At 35.2% G+C, this 22,903-nt stretch overlaps 1 protein-coding gene across 1 annotated transcript in view; it reads left to right on the top strand.

Annotated features, from left to right (window-relative positions):
* The first annotated feature begins 5,868 nt into the window (after positions 1-5,868).
* The window catches only part of LOC129219423 (guanine nucleotide-binding protein G(o) subunit alpha-like), a 162,289-nt gene continuing 145,254 nt past the window's right edge, over positions 5,869-22,903 (top strand). Inside the window, exon 1 of the mRNA XM_054853821.1 lies at positions 5,869-6,022. Within this exon, the coding sequence (XP_054709796.1) occupies positions 5,905-6,022 (118 nt within the window). The 5' untranslated portion in view covers positions 5,869-5,904. The remainder of the gene's footprint in view (positions 6,023-22,903) is intronic.

Here is a 22,903-nt window from a genome sequence, read left to right on the forward strand (position 1 = left end):
CCGCCAAGTATCTGCGAAACTATCATCCTCCCTCTTCTAATTTTTCATCACAGCTACTTCCATTGGAACCTCCTCCCATCTTCAACTCCTCAGAAATATGGATAGATCTTTTAAATTCTTTATCTTGTTTGGCGGGAAGCTTTTCAAAGTGAAGTGGTTGCTTGGTGAGCAAAAAGCTTCCCGCCTAACAAGATCAGACGAGATAATCAAATGAATCAGTAAATAAAAGGTTTAATGAGTAAATGAGAGATACTGAAACAATAAACTGAAAATTAAATTAGTTAATTAATTAATGTATGAAGAAAAATAAATGAACAAGTAAAAGAGGTGAATAAGAAAATAAATCAATGAATGAATAAATCAGTGAATTACTAAATGGAGGAATGTAAATGAATTAATTAATAAATGAATATGTTATTGATTTAGTAAATGAATGAGCAAGTAAACAAAATAAACTATTTCACTTTGCCCCATCCACTTTGCCCCGCATGTACTTAACAGATTGTAGAAAATATTTAAAATACAAATAAGCTTAATACTTACAATAAATATTTCACAGAGTATTAGAGGGTCTCAATTAATATTTGGAATGTTAATAACAAGAACTTTATCATTTTATAATAACAAAAGTAATTTTTAACTTGCAAGAAAATATGACAATATGACTATCAATTTTTGAAAATTGCCTGTATTACCATATGCTTTACTTTTCGGTGGTATTTTTTTACTGATAGAAATAGATTACATGTGCCAGATTGGTGGCCAGATTACCAGATTGGTGGCGATAATAGCAGTCTACAAATTTTCTGTTTTTAACTTTTAAACTTATATTTTAACAGAATTGCTGTCTGGGCCTAAGTATGAACCAGGGTCTGAACCTTGGTTAATCTCTTCCTAAACCAACATCTTGACTTCTATTTGGTTTGTTCAATTTTTTTATTATCACGGGACGCTCCCGCGTCCCGCCCCGCCAAGGAAACCAAACGTCAGCAGCCAACAGAAGCAAATCCACCGCCAAAGACGAAAGAAAAAAAAGCGACCAAGAACAAGATTACGCGACAGAACGCATTGGGGTTTTTTGGGTTTTTCACCCCTCTGTATCTCAGCCCCATGAAGACCCCCGGAGTTGATTTTTGGTACACTCAATTTCTAGTGGCCCCTGACGCCGTAAAACAAAATACAATCCCCTGGACCATCAGGAGGAGGAGGTGTTAAAGTTATAAAATCGCTGTTCAAAAATGTTTTCGCTTTCTTTGACAGGGCTACAGCCCAGACGAAAAAAGGAATCAAGCTGAAATTTCGCACACACATTCCTTGTGCCCTACTGATGTGCCTTTTGTGCCATTTGACCCCCCTCCCCTTTCCCCTCTTTTTTACCCCCCAAATTGTACCTTCCCGGAGTTCTATCACAGCCCCCCGGGGGGCTACGGTAATGATTTTTTGTATACATATTCTTGGGGGGGGGGGGCCATTGAGTACATATACAAAAATTCAACCCCCAGGGACATCATGGGCCGGAGTAATTAAAGTTTGAAAATCACTAATTTTCCCTAAATTCATATGTATTTACTTTCAGCTCATAGGGTTTTTTTTTTTTTTATCTCGGACTGCAATTGCAAAGTTAGAACAGATCTAACAGTTATTCCAAAGTTGTCTCAGGAAATGAAATTCAATCAAGACTAAAACATATCCAACAGTTGCAACTAGACGTTTAATCGCGGATATCACAAATTTGCCACAGCGACTGCGCATGCGCGCAGACTTAGCTCATTGGGCTTTTTATCTTCAGATTCTATGTTGTTTGTTTATACTTAAGCAGAGAAACAAATTAATGAATGAGATTAGAATATTGTCCTCCCCCCCCCCCCCCAGTTTCGCCGATACAAAATTTCTTTTCTTCCTGTTTTTCAGTTTTGATATATTTATGGACGGAAGAAATTTTAAATGTCGGTGCGAAACTGGGGTTAAACCATTACAATATTTTACGTGACAAATTATATGAAACTGTACGCATATGAATACGGCACATATAACTTTTTAATTGAAAGCGAAAAATAGCACTTTTTTATTGGTTTGCTTATTTTCTAAATTAATGGATTTTTCATAATAAATTGAAAATATATGAAATACGTGTGTGGATATCCGTGATTTGCAGTAATTTGTTAGCTGAAAAATTTTTTGCAATTAATTTAAGCAAGACTTTTAATGAGCTTAGTCCGCGCGCAACATGCGCATTCGATATGGCAAATTTGGGATATCCGCGATTTGACATCGAGTAAAGTTGTATAGATCTTCTGAGACATTCAAATTTAAAATATTTAATGGCTTAGTTTTTTTGTTTTTTTTTTTGCTTGGTGATAACATGCGTTATTTCGTTTTTTAAATGAACTTTTAAACAAAACTAGGCATTAAACAAGACAAAGACTTCTATCAAGAAAAAGATAAATCACCAAACAATTAAAATTATCCCATAAAACGTAAAATAATTCACGATTTAAGAAAAAATGCAATTAAACAAAAAGTGAAAAGCTAGATTAAAATAGCCACCAAGCTGTAAAACATTTAAAGAAACCTTCATGAAAATGTTGAATAATCTGTCAAATAAAGAAACTGTAATAGAATTTATTGCGAAAATGTAAAATACTCGAAAGCAATATAATTTAAAATATAGTATTTTATTATCCAAAAAATTTCCTTTGCAACAGAGAGAGGATACAAGAATTGTAATAAAATTTAAAATTTACCCAATTCTCGCAAAATGAACATAGAATCTTAATAGTCAGAAAATAATTTGACGTAAAATTAGGCTAGCCATTATTGTTCCTTAAAAACACAAAACAGCGTTGTTTCAATTGAAAATTTTTTGACTTGATGTTCTCAATTCTAAAAATACAGACAAAGTAATAATATCAATGCAAAAAGATGTGATATCTCATCAAAAACAACCCTGTTGTAAAAGTTTCCCCGCCAAGAAAATCTTTAACTTTTCCGCACAAAAAAGAAAACCTGCATTCTAAACCCAAAAACCCTCAGTCATAAAAAGTTATGATATCTAGTTTGCCCGCCAAGTATCTGCGAAACTATCATCCTCCCTCTTCTCCTTTTTCATCACAGCTACTTCCATTGGAACCTCCTCCCATCTTCAACTCCTCAGAAATATGGATAGATCTTTTAAATTCTTTATCTTGTTTGGCGGGAAGCTTTTCAAAGTGAAGTGGTTGCTTGGTGAGCAAAAAGCTTCCCGCCTAACAAGATAAACAATTTAAAAGATCTATCCATATTTCTGAGGAGTTGAAGGTGGGAGGAGGTTCTAATGGAAGTAGCTGTGATGAAAAAGGAGAAGAGGGAGGATGATAGTTTCGCAGATACTTGGCGGGCAAACTAGATATCATAACTTTTTATGACTGAGGGTTTTTGGGTTTAGAATGCAGGTTTTCTTTTTTGTGCGGAAAAGTTAAAGGTTTTCTTGGCGGGGAAACTTTTACAACAGGGTTGTTTTTGATGAGATTTATTTTACATTTGGCTGATAAATATTGAAATTTGACAACAAGAAATATGCAAAAAGGGGAAAGTTGTCCAAAACGAGAGAGCAAATATTATTTTAACTTGCCAAGGAAAAAAAATTATAAGGAAGGAATTCAAACTATTTTCTATTTAGAATAGGTTATTGACTGTCAGAAAGAAAGGTTAGTCAAAAAAAAAAAAAAAAAATAATAATAATTAATAAATAAATAAATCAATAAATAAATAAAAATTAATTTGAATTTTGACATCTGGAATTCAAATTATGTTTTTCGCAATCACGAGTGTGTGTGTGTGTATGTAGGCGTGTGTGTTTGTGTCTGTGTGCAGGTATGAGTGTGTGGGTAGTTATGTGTATGAGTGTTTGTGTGTGTGGAGGGGGGAATGTGTATGTGTGTAGGTGTGTGTGTATGTGTAGGTGTCTGTATGTATGCGTGTGTGTGTATGTGTTTGTGTATGTGTGTAGGTGTATGTATGTGTGTAGGTATGAGTGTGTGGGTAGTTGTGTGTATGAGTGTTTGTGGGGGGGGGGGGTGGAATGTGCATGTGTGTGTAGGCATATGTGTTTGTGTCTGTGTGCAGGCATGAGTGCGTGGGTAGTTGTGTGTAGGTGTGTGTGTATGTGTAGGCGTCTGTATGTATGCGTGTGTGTGTGTATGTGTTTGTGTATGTGTGTAGGTGTATGTATGTGTGTGTATGTGATTGTTTGTACGTGCATGTATGTATGTGTGTGTATGTGTTTGTTTGCACGTGCGTGTATGCATGCGTGTAAGTGTAGGATATTGACGCAACCTGGAAACAGCTTTCGCTATAGGAGCAGCATTGTGAGGAGCCGGTCGACGGTGATGCTGCAGAGGGTGCTCGTGGGAAAATAAAATGATAGGCATTCAAAACAATCAAATGAGAACAATAAGCAATCGTGATTGTTCAAAAAAAAAATTGGAAGGAGGTAGAAAAATAGGTAGAAAGGTAGCGGTAGGGTTTTTGCCCTTTTTTTCCGTTTTTTTCCCTTTTTTTTTCCTGCAAAAAAAAAAAAAAAAAAAAAAAAATAGAACTTTTGATTCGAGGACCGTTTAACATTTAAACATTTAAGAAACAATTTTGTGAACAACTGAGGTTTTTTTTTATTTTTCACAAAAACTAAAAATAATGATAAATGAATTAAGAAAAGTATAAAAAAATAACTTTTCTTGTTGTTAAAGAATTGTTACTAAACATATTTAAATACTGAGAGTACGATTAATACTTATTGTAGTAATTGTACATAAGCAATAAACATTGCTGAAAAATCATAGAAAAGTGCGAAAATTACTCACAAAATTCAAGTAAAAGATGTCGTATAGGATTTTTTTTTCTTTCATTATTTTTTTAAAAATGTGTTTTAAGGTGTTTTCTTTTTTAAAGCATGGAACTTCTTTTAACATGTACGAGCAAAAATCTCTGGGGACCGGCCAAAGTTTTATGCGGACCAGTGCCGGTCCGCCAAACCACCGGTTGAGAAACGCTGGTATAGAATACAGTGGTAATGATGCCTTTTATGCAGTAGAATGGAATGGATCGTTTATCAAAAAGCTAATATTATTCTAAACGATTTGAATAGTTTGTGATCTTTTAGTTTCAGTATGATTTTTCCTCAATGTTCACGGGGAAAAAATGGGTGTTCTTTGATCAATTGTTTTTACGTGAATGAACTACAAAAATGCATGTATAATTTCTTTCTAAATTTAATTACACATTAAATGTTGTATTTCGAGGGAAAGTCGCGTGAGTTTATTTTTAGCTCAACTTCCGAAGGCGCAATGAAGTTAATCGAAATATTTCCCCTAATATATTACTTTGAAACGAGATGATTCTATTTTAAGCGAAAAAATAATTTAATTCTTTCCACACGAACGAAATTTAAAGTTACAAAATAAAACTTTCATATGCGAAAGAACTGAAAAATGTAAAGAAATTAAATTTCTCATTGTGTACTGTCTCCGCACCCGTCAATAACCATTAAATGAAACACTAAAAAAAAGCACTCCCAATCAGAAACTGTTTTCCCATCCCCCTCAACAGATGAATTTAAAAAAAAGAGAGAGAGAGAGAAATCTCTCATCTCCAAATAGCGCGCCAACACCAACAATCCAACCAAATCTTTAACGTGTAGCGGACACGAAGAGCAAAAGTGTAGGGAGGATGGTGATATCGATTTGGCGATCTTGCTGCTTTAGCAACCCTGCTCTTGCGGGTTGACTGTCCATGCTACCGCTCCGTTTTCTTAACGCGTGGGTGTGTTCCGTGCCGGTCTATTAAGATTTTTCCTCGGAAGGTTTTCTCTCATTCGGTGTTTGGCACCGCAGTTGAACAGCAGGTAGGATCCGTGGCCGTTGCCCCAAGATGGGATGCACCATGAGCGCAGACGAAAGAGAGGCTTTGGCCCAAAGCAAGGCAATTGACAGAAATTTGAAAGAGGATGGTATGCAAGCAGCGAAAGACATCAAGTTGTTATTGTTGGGTAAGCTCGCTTGTTCTTTTCATGCTTCATTTTAAATTAAATGACAAATGTCAGTTGACAACAGTCATTCCGGGTAACTTTGAGTGAAAGACATCTAGTTTATATTTTTAGATAAACTCGCTTGTTGTTTTGATATTTCATTTTAAATCAAGTGATTTATGTCAGTTGACAACAGTCATCCAGGGTAACTTTGAGTGAAAGACATCAAGTTTATATCGTTAGATAAGCTCGCTTGTTATTCTTATATTTCATTTTAAATTAAATTATTCATGTCAGTTGACAACAGTCATTCAGGGTTACTTTGAGTGAAAGACATCAAGTTTCTATTGTTAGATAAGCTCGCTTGTTATTTTGATATTTCATTTTAAATTAAATGATAAATGTCAGTTGACAACAGTCATTCAGGGTAACTTTTGAGTGAAAGACATCTAGTTTTTATAGTTAGGTAAGCTCGCTTGTTTTCTTGATGTTTCATTTTAAATTAAGTGATGTATGTCAGTTGAAGTGTAGTCCATTCAGGTTGACTTAGAGCAAAATACATCAAATTGTTATCGTTAGATGAGCTCGTTTTTTTTTCTCTTATGTTTCAATTTTTATGAAATGATGTATTTCAGTTGACATATCATCGTCTCATAGCAACAGTAAGATATCTTAGCGTTATTTATGGGATTAGATATCTTACTGTTGCTCTGATGCGACGATATAGTCATTCAGGGTAACTTTGAGCGAAAGACATCAAGTTGTTATTGTTAGGTAAGCTCACTTGTTTTCTTTTGATATTTCATTTTAAAATAAATTGCGTAAATCAGTTCACATACAGTCCTTCAGGGTTACTTTGGTTCATGCCGGTTAACTTTCTGCCACTTCACGTTATTTTAATTTATTTGACTTTAAAAAAAATGGCAAGGTTAAGAAATGGCAAGGTTTTCTACTACTTATTTTAAAAGAAAAAATTGGCAATATTGTTCTCCTCTCATTGCATCATTCAATAGTTCTGAAATTACTCTCTGGGGCTGTCAACAAATGATGTCTTTGAGGACGAGAGGAGGGTTTGTGAAATGTTGACAGTTTGCGACAAGGGGGGGGGGGGGGGGTAGGGGGTAACAAGAAGTGCGACAACACTTTTTTTTACAAGAATATGATCATGCAAAGAGTAGGGCATGTGACAAGGAGAGGGGAAGATAAGGTGAAGTGTGACACTTTGTGAGAAAGAGGGGAAATGTTGGAAAAAGTGTGCCATCATTTATGGGAAACTCCCTTCGGAATCTATTTTTGAAGTCGTTGAAATTGCTCTTCCTTCATTGTAATACTCTTTGCAATATTATAAATTATAAAACGTTTATGACATTATGAAGTAGAAACGAGACCGGGGGCTAAATATATTTGGAGGCTTTATTTTGTCTAAGGTTGCACTAATTTTATATTAAAATAATTTAATTTGCATCCTTTTTTGACAGGACTCACAGTTATCCCAAACGGCAGGATAACTTTGAACCAGGCTAACAAATTCCCTTTGGGTTCAATAATTATTGTTTCTTAATTTTCGATAACTATAGAATACCAAATCAAACCCAGTGGCGCGACAGTCCAAAGCGGCATAATAAGTCAAGAGGTCTACTGTGTCTTCCTGACAAAGGACTCTGGGGTGCTAGGCACATGTTCCAGTTAGGTGGTCAGCCGAACGCGGAACCCCCCAGGGTTTAGTTCCCAAACACACTTGGTACTCATTTAGCGAGTACCACTGAAGGGATGAATAGCTGAGTCGACCGTGCCCGACCCGGGAATGGAACCCGGGCCTGCGACGTGGGAGCACGAAGCTCTACCACTGAGCCACTAGGCTTCAGCTATAGAATTCTTTAGGAGAATTTCTTTCGTTTTATGCCAGCAAATTCAATATAAATGATTAAATTTATGTGGAGTAGTTTAAAATAGCAAAATAGTGGCTCAAAGTTACTATGAATGACTCTATGTCAAGTGTGTGACAAATTTGTTTTTTTTTTTTTTTTTTTTTTGCAATGAAACTTCACTACTACGATTAAAATTTAAATTGACAAAAAATTAAAATTAAAATTAAAAAATAAATAAATAAACAACTACTTTTCTTGTAACAATTTCTGTAAATTTTGTAGGTAAAGTTAGAAAAAAGTTCAACAAAAAAATATAATTTTCTCTTTGAAAGTAATGAAGTATTTATTACTTTAAGTGCAGAAAAACATTTTATTTTGAAATTACATTGTTGTTCTTTAAATGAAATAATATTTCAAATTTTTAATCAGAATTCAGAAAAAGAAAGAACAATTTTATTAATTATCAAGAGAGGCAGAAAGCAATTTTAGTGAGAAATGAAAAACTTCAGTCTTTTAACTTCACAATGAAGACTTTAGATTTTTTTTAAAACTCAATTTTAAATCTGAATTATCTTTTAGATTAATTCCTCAGAAAAATTGTTTTTAATTTAGACCAGCGATTCTCTACCAGTGATCCTGCGGACCAGCGACAGTCCACAGAAAAAATTAACAGTCCACAGAGATTTTTGCTTGTTTACTTTAAAAAAGTTTCTTTACTAAAAAAAAGAAAAAAAAAAAGAATACCATGATAATAATATCCTATACGACATCTTTACGTGAGTTTTGTGATTAATTTTCATTGGTTTCTTTCCAGCAATGTTTATTACTAATGTACAATTATTACAATAAATATAACCTATTCCAAACAGGTAAATATTTTTTGTAATTGATCTTCAACGCCAAGAAAAGTTTATACATTTATTCATTATTATTATTTTGTAAATAAGGGGAGGGGGGAACACTCAGTCACAGGGGTGCCCACAGGGGGGGGGGGGATTATGGCGCAAGTTGCGCCATCAAAATTTTTGGGGGGGGATTTTTTTCCGGTAGGTTTTGTTTTTCTTTAGAACATGAAATTTTTGAATTTTGGAAAGAAAAAACATTTAAACTCATTTAACAAGAAATAGATGCATTAATAATACTTTTTTCACGTACCCCTCAGCGCCGTTGCCGTAGTCCCCCCCTCCCCCCAGTTTTTCAGAAATGGGGCTGCAATATCATTTTGGCGATGCAACTAACGAAGAAAAAGGGAACTCTCCGTTGTTTTGAAAAATTAAAATAGTAATTATAAATGAACAATTGAAATGATAGTGACAAAAAGTATTTTCTCTGTAAAATTTTAATAGAAAATGTAACTTTAAAATACAATTTAAGAACAAAGTAAGGGCCGCAGAAATGTACGCTTCAAACATTTTCATTAACACACAAAAAAAGTATTCAGTACAGCACACTCTTCACTAGGCCACAGAGTGGGTATGTCTGCCTTGTCGAAAACTATGGGCTCGGCTCAAATTATTGTGCATAGAGTAAAATTAGCATAATGGTAGGGAGGACCGGGGCCAAACTAACATGGTGCACGCCTTGTCTCTCGGCGGCCTTGGTTATCGAAAACCCTGCTTCGTGGTTCTTCAGTAAAAAAAACATAAATAAAATGTTTTTTTTTTCTTTTTCTTTTTTTTTTTTTTTAATGAAAAATGTCCTGAAAATCATTGCTAAGAGGGAAAAAAAGTATGGGCCGCCGAAATAAATTTGAAATAGAGAGAGAGAGAAACGAAACAGTTAAATGCAAAGAGAATCCGAAGTATTGTAATGAGTACTCACACAAAAATTCTAAATGTTTGAATGTAAAAATCGTAAGTAAATCAAAGCTTGATCAAGACATGCAGGTGGCATATTTAAATTAAAATGAAGTGGAATAGAGACCTAAGGTATCGCAGAAAATTACCACATCCGTTCAAAATGTTAAGTCCTTTTTCTAAGGCCGTAAACGCTTGTATTGCAAGAAAACAAAAATATTAGGCTGGGAATTGGAAAACTTTATTATGGAAAATCCAAGCAAATAAACGTGTTTAAAAGAAAAAATCGAAAAAAAATATTGCCACAATATGTTTATCAATAATTAAAATTTACAATGAAGATAGTCGGGACGTAGCCAAACTGAAAGGAAAGAGTGGGAAACTCCAAACCCTTCTTTTTACGTCCCCAAAGCTGGCCTGGAAGTGAGTTTCTAAAACTTAGGTTTTGAAAAAATCCCTGGAAAACGTTCTCAAACCCATCCTTTACCCTAACGTCATTAAAGATGGCCTACACCTGAGTATTTAGGACTGTAATTTCGAAAAACCGTGATAATGCTCCGAACGTGGCCTCCGGGAAACGCCCTCTCAATTAATCATTCACCATCATTCAAGGCCGAATAAATTTCGTCTTTTGGACCTTAATTTCAAAAAAACTCACTGAGATGTCCTGAAACTGTCGTCCTCCAAATATTACCGAAGTTCTTCAAAAATGTCATTGTTAAGGCTTCAATTCAGAAAATTTTTCGGGGGAGATCTCCAAAACCTTCTACCCCTCTAACATTATTTAAAATCGTCTACGATTGCGTTAATTGAATTTCAATTTTGAAAATTTGCCAGGGGAGGATTCCAAATCTCTCCAATCCTTAACATAACATTACCAAAAAATCTTCTAAAACTGCGGTTTCAACAAATCGAAATTTTTTCCAGAGAATGCCATCCCTCCCCCCCCCCCCTTCTCTTTCTCTCTCCCAACATCATCAAAAATGTCTTAAATCTCGCTTTTAGTGCTTCAATATTTCAATTACAAAACATTTCTGGTCGCAAGTCCCTTCAAAACTCTCCCCCCCCCCCCCCCCCCCCGCTTTCATCGAAGGTTGGCTTAAATTATGTTTTCGGAGCTTTAATTTCAAGAAACTGGCGATGTACTAAATTTTAGCAAAAAAAGTCTACAATCGCGTTTTTAAGGCTTCAAAATTTCAAAACATTCCGGGGAGGGGTTGTCCCGCGTCTCTCTTCCCTTTAATATCACCATAGATCGTCTAAAACTGCATTTTTCGAACTACAATTTTCAAGTTTTTCCCGGGGGAGTGCCCCCGGACACCCCCCCCCCCCCCCCATTTACGTGTCATAATCAGAAATAATTCACAATTGAGAAGTGTGCTTAAAGTTTGTATTTCGAAAAATTATAGAACGATGACCCCGAGTCTCTTCCTCCCTTAACTTCACCATAGATCGTGTAAAACTGTGTTTTTCAAATAAAAATCTTGAAAACTCTCGGGGAGAGCCCCCGGACCCCCTCTTCTCAACATAATTAAATATGATATACGATTGTGTTGGGAACTTAAATTTGGAAAAATTACCGGGAGAGGCTATCCTGGACATTCTCTCCCCTTCCTCCCAAACTTAAAATATAGTCTAAAACTGCGTTTTTATGTCTTCAATTTCGAAATAATGCAAGAAGGTATCTTCCGACGCGCCCCCTAATTTACTACAAAGGTCTAGTAATATGAATTTCCCTGCTAAACCAGAAGCCAAATCTTCTCTCTCCCTCCCTCTCTGCATATTTGAACATGAGTTTGAAACAATTAAGGGGCAGCTAAAAGTGTACCCTCCCCCCCCAAGTTTTTTGACCTAGCAACAGCTGTGTCCAAAATTTAATGACTGTGTCTCTTTTTCAATGAAGGGAACATCACAGACGGCATGGAGTTGGTGTCCGTTTCAAAGCTGGATCAGACGATTTGATTTATTCAATTTTTTATAAATTTTCTGGAAGTAGCACACAATTTTGTATGATGAATACGTGTGACAATGATGAGAGGGAAAGATTTCAAAAATGTTTTATTGTTTGTAATAATTCTGACCAGTATGCTCTTAGTCTTTCATGCACCTTGACATAGCACCTGGACAATCGTCAAGAACTAGTTTTGAAGTTTGCGAATAACATATTTTTTATCCCTCCAATCGACAATTAATATATTTTCTTCATTAACTAGCTTAAGCTTATAAAGAATTTTACTCATTTCTCTTTACTCCAATCTTCTCTACCATTTTTAAACTGATTGTTTCAATTTATCATTAGATGATTTTTATTAAAACTTTCAGTTATGTTGGTTTTCGCTGATGGAAGTAGAACAGTCTGTTCTTAAGGTGTTTAAATTATTTTTCGTTAATCATATTTACTTTCTTCTATGTCTGTTATGTACAGGAGGATATTTGATTTGTTAAAGTCCTCGAGTTTTGATTTTCGATGTTGCTGAATTGTTGAATCCATTTTTGAAGATCTCCGAAAAATATCTGTCACGGTGTCTGTGATCTATCTTTTTTGGCTATGCGACATCAATTTTGGAAAACTTCCATTAGAGCGCCTCCACTGTAACGTCAGAATAACACCCTCTTTATCAACAAGAGTCATCTAAAACTGCGTTTCGAGAACTGCAATTTTGAAAAATTTATAGGAGAGAGCCCCTGATTCCCCCCTTCCTTAACACGATCAAATCCAAGCCTAGAATTGCGTATTTGGTGTATCAATTTCAAAAAATTGTCGGGGGAATACCTCCGAAATTCACCTTTCACTAACATTCTCAAGATCCATTAAAACTGCGTTTTTAAAGCTACAAGTTCGAAAATTTAAGTAGAATGCCCCCTCTACCCACCCTCCCACTCTCGTTAACATTATTAAAAAATCGTCTTAAATTTGGTTTGCAGGGCTTCAATTTCGAGAAAATTCCGGGAGAGCTTCCGAAAACTATCCTTATATATTATTTCTGTAGCCTGTTTTTGGTTTCTACGCCAGATTTTCCTTAATTCTTGATCGATTTCTTTGATTTACGCCTTATTTTAAAGCTTATGGTGCTGGCTACTGACGAAAAATAGACCCACGGTCTAAAAATTGTTTTTTTCAGTCGAAAACCCTGTTTTAAAGAACCAGAATGAGGTTTTCGGTTAAGCTTATAACTTTAATTTGCTCTATGACCGACAGAGCTGAATAGCTTGATCGGCAGAGCGTTCTCTTCGTAACCAGGATAATGCGTGTTCGGACCCACGTCCGGACAATCTGCAGCAAAAAATTAGAGAAATATCGCGAATTACATGAACACTTAATTAAGTGAATAACAACTATGAATAAATGAGAAGGAAACGCTCCTTGCTGATATGAAAACTTGAAGTGATTTTGTGCTAAATTACTTCTGAATTGTACGTTTTTTTTTTCTTTTTAAGCTTTGGCTCTGGTAAGAAAATTAAAGCATAATGTAATCGAAAATATAAGTAACAGGTTTAAGGGTTCAGACTACAATAGAATTGTTTTTTGTTCAGAAAAAAATAATAAATCGTATATTGAAGTATATATTCTTTTAATGAGTTTTTGACTCTTTGTACAAATAAAAAAGTTACTACCTCAATTTGAAGGGTAAAATATATATATTTTTTTCTTTTTGCAAAAAAACAAATAGCTTATCACATTTTTACTACATTCGAAAAGTTATGCTTAAAAAAGAGCATAGTTCAATTTATTTTGTATTTTAACCGTGCTGTTAAATGATGAACACGTGCTGCCATCTAAGTTATAACGGTTCAAGCAGCCTGCAGTAACAAATTGTAAAAATTTTCAAGAATAAAAAAATGTTTCTTCAATATCTTATCTTATATATTATTCCCTTCTCATTTTAAAACTTATCAGGCTGGCTAATGAAGAAAAATAGACTTACGGTCGAAAAATCAAGTTTTCGAAAACGCCCCTTGCTCAAAACCTTGATGCTGCCTGTAGTTCTTATGCATTTTTTAAAAGCAAAGTTTTTAATGCAGTTTTCTGTTTTTTACGTTGCTTTCGGCAAAAAAAAAAAAAAAAAAAAAAAAAGCCTGTGTGTGTGTTCATATTTTAATAAAGCTTAAAAGCACTGGACTTAGTTGTTCGGTTAAATTGATAAGTTTTTTTCAGTTGAGCGTTCGGCTATAAACTATCTGAACTTCGGGCGAGTTTGGGCTGTCCGATATAATATCAAATTTATATTAGTATTACGCATTACATGTACTCATAACACACAAACATAATAAAATAAATGCAGTGGGAATGCTACTTGGTGTTTCTACTCCTTCATGCAGGCTACAGTTATCATTCGGATAAGTTGACTGTTAATCGAAGGGTGTTCTTCCTTTTTTTTAAGCTTTGACTACATCCAGATCACTCAGCATAATGTAAGCATAAAAAAGTATTAGATTTACCTAAAGGAAATCCTTTTTGTGCAGAAAAACATTTTCATTGTATGCTGAAATGTAGATGTTTCTAATAGCAGTGTTCGACCTTTTGTACAAATGAAAAAATAACTACGCCAAATTAAAACTACGAGTTTCACCCAGTAAACCTTTAATTTTTTATTCGCGCGAATACGATATAAAGCATTAAAATTATTATCAACTTCATTAGCAAGAAATCATTTTCTACTCCTATGTTTTCTGCTGAAAAAAAATACATTTTGTCTACGTTCGAAAAATTACACTTAAAAAACGGACTCAGTTCAACTGGTTTTGGTTTTGAATTTTAAGTGTTCGATTAAAAGAGAAACATGTGCGGGAATTTAAGCCGTAACGGTTAAAACAACCTTCTATGTGAAATAGTTCAATATTCAAAGATAAAAACACTGATTTTCAATCTAATTTATTACTTCTCTAGAATGTTCGTTTCAATCGCTACGTGAGATCTTCGTCAATCTTTAATCAAATTCCATGCTTTGCGAATAATTTTAAATCGTATCATGCTGGTTAATGACAAAACATATAAGCATGATCTTATTCTTATTATTTTTTTTTTTTTTTTGGCAAAAAGCTTTTTTGCTGTTTTTTACTATGCATTTCTTCAATGAATAGCTTTCGAAAAGGAAGGCGCAATTGCTAGGTTTGTTGGGGTGTCGAGCTGTTAATCAGAATGGCGCCAATTCGAATCCGTGCCAATAAATATCTCTTTAATGTTTCTTTTTTTCCCGTCAGATGCTCACATGGGAGGACTGTGTTTGCCACAAACTGTTTTTTTAATGCACAAGTATTGCTTTTTCACGAGTCACTACTCAGTCACACTTTTAATGATATTTATGTTTGAATTGAAAATATGTACGACCAAAAGGTGAGCGATGATCAAATTATCACAACGTTGTATTTAACGATGTTTTGTTACTGATGTCTTTAAATTACATGCCTTCTCTTCTGCGCTTACTTTTTTTTCGGTTCTTCTTCATAATGTTCTTCCTTTGAAATTCGTAAAGAGCGAAATACCTTATAAAACGATTCGAAGTACAGTGCGGAGTTCCGCACGGGTCGACTAGTTTTTCTTATCGTCACAAAGGTCGGCTATAATTGCGATTTTAGAGCTTCAGTTTTAGAAAACTCCTTTTCTCCCAACCATAGATAGCGTTTTTAAGATTTTAATTTTGAAAATTTTCCTGGGGCGAGTCCTCTAGCATCTCTTCTTTCTCTAACGTTACCACAGATAGTCTAAAACTGTGTTTTTAGAACTACAATTTTGAAAACAAAGGAGAGCTCTCCGTAACACAACATTAGACTATCTACAATTGCACTTTTAAAGTTTCAATGCTGAAAAATTACCGGGAAGGGGCCCCCAAACCTTTTATCCCCCTAACATCACCAGAGATCATCTAAAACTGGTTTTAAAACTACGATTTCGAAAATTTTTCTGGGAGAAATCCCCTTCCCCTACCTAAGTGAGATAAAAATGAAATTCATATTGTATAGATTTATATTGTGTAATTCTAGTGATTACTCTATTTCAAGCCAGAAAGTTGAATCCGCTCTCCCTGTAATCATTCATACGTTTGAAAAAAAAAAAAAAAAATAAGGCGCAGCAAAATTCAGGGGTACCCAAAACTTTTTTCTCAAGCTCCACGTTGTAAAATTTGGGAAGGCAAGGCGGGTCAACAATCCAACAGTAATCAAGTGGTATTTGTTAGCGCTACCCCTCCCCCCCCCCCCCGTGAATTTCACTGGAAATTACACACTCTAAAAACCGTTATCTTTAACCCGATTGGAAAGCGAGAAAATTTTTGGGGGGAAATTTGCGCCATTGAGCTTGGGGGGGGGGGTGGGCACCCCTGCTCAGTCATTGGCAAAATTTCTTCAAATGTTTAATAGTCCCCGAAGTGATTTTTTTTTTTTTTTTTGCAAAAAGAAAGAAAGAAGAGGGAAAGAAAAGAGTAAGGGGGAAAAAAAGCTACCGGTATACGAATTGTTTTTGAAAAAGCTCTTGTGGTCCGCGGGTTAAAAATCTTGAGAAGTGCTAGTTTAGACTAAATGATAAGATATGCGAGGTAATAAGAAAGGTAATTTTTAATATTTCTTACTTGGTTTATAAATAATTTTTCCTTCGCATCTAACTCTTTTACAAAAAATTCGAAGCCCCAAGAAGAAGTTGTGAAAAGGGAACGAAGTTATCCATACCCGGAGGACAGCATTAATATATGATAGTGATTACAAAATGAATACAAATGATTATCTATTGCAAAAAAAGTCTCAAATAAACGGATAATTTCAAGTGTGTCATTTATTTATTTTTTTTTTGTTATAGAGTGTATTTGCGAAAATGAATCCAACGTTTCCAAATTTTTAAACGAAACATTTTTTCGAACGCTTTAATATAAAAACTTACGCGTTAACGCCTTCCTCGAGAGCTGTCCATTAATGATGTCACACTTTTTTCTTCATCTTATGTTATCTCCCCCCCCCCAGGGCACCCATATGCAAAATTTGAAGGGGGGGAGATATTTTCCCCATAGAAACCGATTTCAGAACAGATTACAGTTATTAATATTTGACATTTTTAATAACTTATTCATTAATTGCTGGAGAAGAAATGTTTTTACATTTTTGCAAAGAAAAAAATACTAAAAGCAAGGAAGTTCTAATTTCAAAGGGGGGCTTGAGCCCCCACTTGCCCCCCCCTCCCATATGGGCACCTTTGACCCGCCTTTGTCGTAAACTGTCACACTTCACCTTACATCCTTCTCTTTCCTCCCCTCGCCACTCATCATGCTAAAAAATAAGCATATTATAAAAATAAGGAGCATGTCACACTTCTTGTTGTCCCCTCCCTCCCCTTTGTCACTAACTCACAATTCTACGAGCCTCCTCTCTATCTTAAAGTCAGACATCCTTTGTGAGCAACCACTAATCAATCTGCCCATTTCGTAGGTATCAAAGTTTTGAAGAGCGTTAAATTTTTGAACGAGGAATTTTTTTCCGTGATGACTCAAATTTCTCTCCAATTCCCGGTTACACCTGTTGCTCGCCGCTCTCCCACATCCTTCCTCTTTTCAGATTCATCACAATCACAAGACGGGAGCACACGTGGAAGCAAAAGCGGCTGCTCCAGCCACCTCGTTTTGCAATACGTTTCGCATTTTTTTAAAATTTCAATACACACTCTTTAATCTATTTGTGCAATTTAAAAGTACAGTGTACTGTAGTCCGTAATAAAAATAGTTGCAGCACCAGATTTTACAAGTCAATATTTTAACCGATTATAAGAAAACGAATCTGTAATTACATCTGCTTTCTTCCATTTTAAATGGTAACGAAAAAGAGCTAAAGTAAGCCTAAAGATATTTTGCATTTTTGCATTAATTTTTTTCAACTGAAACAAGGGAAACCTGGGTACAGGGAAACAAAATTTGCTGTTTTTTTTCCCTATCCAAAATTTTATGAGCACGCAGGTATCCTTAATGCGTATTTTTAATATTGTATTTTCCGCATTTGCAAAATTTTTCTAGCCTTCAAACAATATTTCATTCTTGAAAAATAACAAAAGTAACTACATAACGGTTTTTCATCGTACCCCGTCTTTCTCTGCATCAAACTATTGCCATTAAAACGATATTACAACAATTAGAAGCAAAGTTTTGCGACAGGTTTTCCTAGGACGTTAGTTTTACTGTAAATTTCTTTTACTCATTGTAAATTATTTTGAGTAAGGATTGCGTAAAGAGAAATTATTGCATGATGAGGAAAGGTCACCATTAGGGCTGGGCGATATACGGATATACCGTCATATATTGATAGATATCTACTATCGCGATATCGATATTTAGATTTATATCCGTCCGATCTATCGTTTGGAAAGTAAATACGGAACTTAATTACGGAGAAATTAAAATACTGATTTAAAAATGCATAATCTTTCATAGCTCTGTGTGATGGTTGAGTGTTTGAAATTTCAAGATATTATCTGCATTCTTCAAACAGTTATTTAATATTAAATTTTAAATTATAGTAAAAGGGAAAAATTATCAAGGCCGCCGAAGGTAAATGTAGGCCCCTTTGTCAGTTTAGTCTCCGGATCCCCTCCCCCTATAAAGTTTTCATAACTCATACTACTGCGATTCAGAGCGGGGCCCTTCCAAGGAACGCGCCCCTAGTTTCTGACAAAGCTGACATGACTTCTCGTGCGCCCCTAAACGTGAATGTGTATTGGTTAAGAAGGCATCTTAATGCAACAATTAAAAATTAACTAATTGAGGTATCAACACATATCATAGTTCAAATTAAACATAAACCATTGATATTGCGCTGAATAAAAGGTTTAAGAAAAATACTGAATAGAAAAATACTGAACTGGGAGTTTTTATCGAATCTTTGCCAAATTTGGCACAGCGGTTCTTTGATGCTTAGGAATTTTCATAAGGAGTTTTTTGACTACCAATGAGGGAGGGGTGGGGAGGTTTTCCTTATGCAAATCCAGTTTACGTCGGATTTTTGCAAAATTTTGCATACAGATCCTTTGATACTCAAGAATTCATACAGGGCAGTTTTCGTTCGCAATCGGACCTCCCCCCCCTCCCTTCTCCCACCGGCGGTTTCCTTTTACGAATCTACAGTTTTCGTCGGATCATTGCCATATTTATCACAGCAGTTCTTGGATGGTCAGGAATTGTCATAGGGTTTCTCGCCTACCTATGAGGAAAGGGGGGAGGGTGCAAGTATACCCCACGGGGGGTTTTCCTTATGCAAATCCAGTTTTTGTCGGATTTTTTCCAAACATGACACAGCATTCCTTTGATGCTCAGGAATTCACGTTAATTTTTTTCGTCCCAATGGGGTTTGTGGGGATCACCTTGGTGGTTTCGCCAGAAAATCTAGAATGATTACGAAAAAATCCAATGATGTCTAAATTTAAATTTTGTCTCATAAAATCGTGCTTTCTATACATTGACAGAAAATGTTTATGCAAAAAATTTTCCTTCTCTTTTAAACCTGATTGTTAAACATTTGTCACTAGACGAAACTTTTATTTTCGAGGTAGACCGCGAATACCGGGTAATGCAGCTAGTGACATATAAATTAATGGTATATTTCAAGCTTGTGTGTGCTTAATAGGTGTATGGTGTGATAGTTTCCAAAATTCATAGCTGCATTCTTTAAAGATTTATTATTAGTATTTTACTTAATGTTACTCACCTAAGAAGTAAAAAGGCTCAAAGAAAGAGCTAAAAAATGACTAAAAATAAACTATTTAAGACGTTAATACGAAATATAGTTCAAAGTACGTATATTCAAATTATTGAGACTGCTCAAATTGAAAGATTTAAACAAAATATTGAATTGAATATTTAAAACTTTTTCGTTACGAAGCACTTTCGTCATGCATTGAGCTATACCATTTGTACGCCCCCCCCCCCCCCCTCCAGAAAAGTTTTGAATTAGAGAAACAATCGTATTTATTATATTTGGAAATATTTTGTTGTTTTTTCGATATAATATGTCCTGAACTATATAATTTGCAACCCCCCCTCCCAGGAAAATTTTGAATTTGTGCATGAATATATGGATATATCGAAAGTATCGATATTAGGGGAGCAATATATCGCGGTATTAAAATTCTGATATCGCCCAGTCCTAGTCACCATGCAGACGCACCCTAAGTACGTATAGACATACAAATGTTTGTATATACGTGCATAATATAGTTTTAATTCCACATGTGGTTATAACCCTTCCCCCATTGCTTTGCAACGTTATTAATTTTAAAGATTACTTTCTTCGGGAAAACTTTAATGAATGCCAGTGACAATTCTTTCTTTTTGTTTACTTATTTACACAATTCTGCGCAGTTATGCTCATGTGAGGTAAAACCACCAGCATTTGACACTTATAAAGAAATAAATTAACAAGAGAAACGCAAGCGCCAAAAGATCAGCTAAGAATAAGCTGAAAGATAAGCATTGCAAATTTATACACTTTTTTATAATTTTGTAGTTTTTTGCATAATTATATAATGTTTCCTCTTAATTCTTTTTTATTTATAATTGTCAACTGCTAGTGCAGTGGCAATTACTGGTGGTTTTACTTTACCAAAGTTCAATGAAAACCCTAGAAATGTCTAAATGCACTAATATCAGTCCTTATGTCTTTTTTCTTTTTTATTCTAATTTTCTTTCTTAACGATCTCATGTGTATTACGACTGAAACCACTCAAGAAACCTAGCCTTAGTACAAAACACTACTGCTCGAATTAAAACAGAAAAGTGTGATCTCCGTTTAAGGGTATCACTAGGGTCCGAGTTCAGACAGCACGAAATAGATGAAAGGGAAATTAATCGACATTTTGACATTTTGATCCACAACATAAGCCGCATTACCCCTGATCCAGTACCCTCAGAGGTATTCATTTATAATTAGAAAATAAGGGAGTTTGTGACCATGACAGATTTTACATTTATCAGTTCCCACCACTGATCCAGAATACCCGATTTATAGTTCGAAGTTTGGGGAGTTTGTAACCATGACATATTTAACGAGTAACAATCACCATTCGCATAAACTGCCTAGGTAAGCTACGAATAGTTTAAAAGTATTTAAATGGTTGTCACAGCGTTAATAACCGTTGTAAAACGTTTGTGAAATGAAGCGTGCTACCTAGGGGAGTGTGTTTGACCGATCAGAATTGACCGATCTCATGACCCTTCAGTTGCGGGCTTGAGTATTTCTGCACCAAGACTTTTCCATAACTGCAGATTGAAGAATTTGAAGATTATGAGTCGTGTGGCATCAAAGTAGATCAGAGTTCTTGGTTCGAAGAAGAAGATTAGACAGAAAATTGTCATAATGAATGTGAGAAGAATCATTCGATTATCGTTTCAATCTTTTATATTTGACAGAGATTCTACAAAGTGGATTGTTAGATTAAACTTGCAAGTTTTGTTGCACAAAATACCTGATCTCAAAACACAGATTTTGCTTATCCAAATCCCAAATGAGTCAACAGATATCGAATACGTCTTCAATTATCATCGACGAGAGTTTCAGAATGGTAAGTTTCATACCGGCAATAGACAATCTAATCTGAAGCAAATTGGTAGTATTTGCTGTGGTTCTTGGGGCAACTGAGTGATTAGGCTTTCGCCTTCTACGTACAAAGGCGCAGGTTCGAACCTCGCTCAAGTTGGTGCATTTTCAAGATACATAATATCAACAGCCTCCATGTCGAACTATTATGTGGATCATTCGAGCATTCGTTTGTATGTGAATACTCTTGTCAAAATTAAATTTCTAGAGCAGTTTTGCACTGTAAGAGCTCAGATGCCTCCAACTGAGAGTCAAAATTCTGATGGTAATGTCCTCCACCGATAGTGGTGCCTAGTGAAGGAATAGTTGTCGGTCTCTGGAGAATGCACTAGGTCTGTGAATGGCTAGTACTGTCCACCTCTGGCAAGTTGAGCTCTGTTCCTAGACCGATTAAACGATTCCATTTGTTGAAAAAAGGGTGAGGGAAAAAAGGCTTAAGAATTTGCGGGTTTAGTTTGCAGTTTTATTTCCCATTTGGCGAACAATATAATTCAGGTAAGAAGCAGCAAGCTGTACAGGATTTGTTCACCAATAAAAGGGTTGCAATGGTAGCCCAACTCTGAACCTAACAATTCGTCTTCTTACTTATTGCTCTCCCTTGAAAGAAATGGACTCGCTCAAGGCCATAGCTCAACTTCTCAGAGGTGGACAGTAGCTTCTACCCAAAACCCCATTAGAAACAACAACTGTTTTTCTAGTCATGTAGTATTAAGAAGAGGTATTTTTTGGTTCTAACGAGACTTCCGATAAAGGAATGATTTAGAGATTCCGCGTGTCAAAATAGTAATGAGGAGATGGGGGGGGGGGGGAAACGCCGTGTAAATATCAAGAAACCGTTTTGCTGGATCAGAGCTCAGAAATTTCTCCAAACATCGATATAGTTTTAGGAATCTCAATATGAGTTAGCAATTGTTCTTCGGATCGTTCGTTCTTAGACTTTAAATGAGTTAAAATATTATTTACACAAGAATTTTCTCTCGACGGCAGATTTAGCGAGTAAGCAATTTTATTAATTATATTTGCCTCGGCAAATTCGATTTTCCTTGACGATGTAATTAAAATATTCATTGAGGGTAAATTCAGACTAAAGTTTATGCAAGCAATAGAAAAGGTGATTTTTATTTGCTTTAAAATCTTTACTACTCAAACCAAGCATATTATTTCTCAAAATGTTTTTTTGGGAGCGGGAGGGGGGGGGGGGTAGAACGCAACAACTTGCTCATTATGTCATCAAACGTCATAAGTAAGGTATCATTTTAAAGATATTTTCTCCTAATAATAAAATAAAGGGACAGTTCATATTTTACTTATTTTCCCGTTCAAATTAGGTTGTCGGAAGGGAGAGCTGGGGACTGGAGCACACAGATCTTATACAGCTAAATTCATTAAGCATACTAAACAAATTATACTACTAAATTATTATTGCAATTAGTTCACTAACTATTGAGTCCGGTATCAGGCGAATATAGGAAATTTTTACACAATGAGTTTTTACGTGGTATTTTTACAGCAGGGCTATAAACTCCATTACGAAAAGGTGGAGTTTCGACGTTTTCTAATTAGGGTAATGATACGCATTTTCTCCGCCTTTTAAATTCAAGTTTTGTTTTACGTTACGTGATTCCGACAAACATTTGCGTAACTTTCGTACTCCTTATTTCTATGTTTAATTTCGT

Source organism: Uloborus diversus, chromosome 3, assembly GCF_026930045.1.
Source record: "Uloborus diversus isolate 005 chromosome 3, Udiv.v.3.1, whole genome shotgun sequence".
Taxonomy (NCBI): domain Eukaryota; kingdom Metazoa; phylum Arthropoda; class Arachnida; order Araneae; family Uloboridae; genus Uloborus; species Uloborus diversus.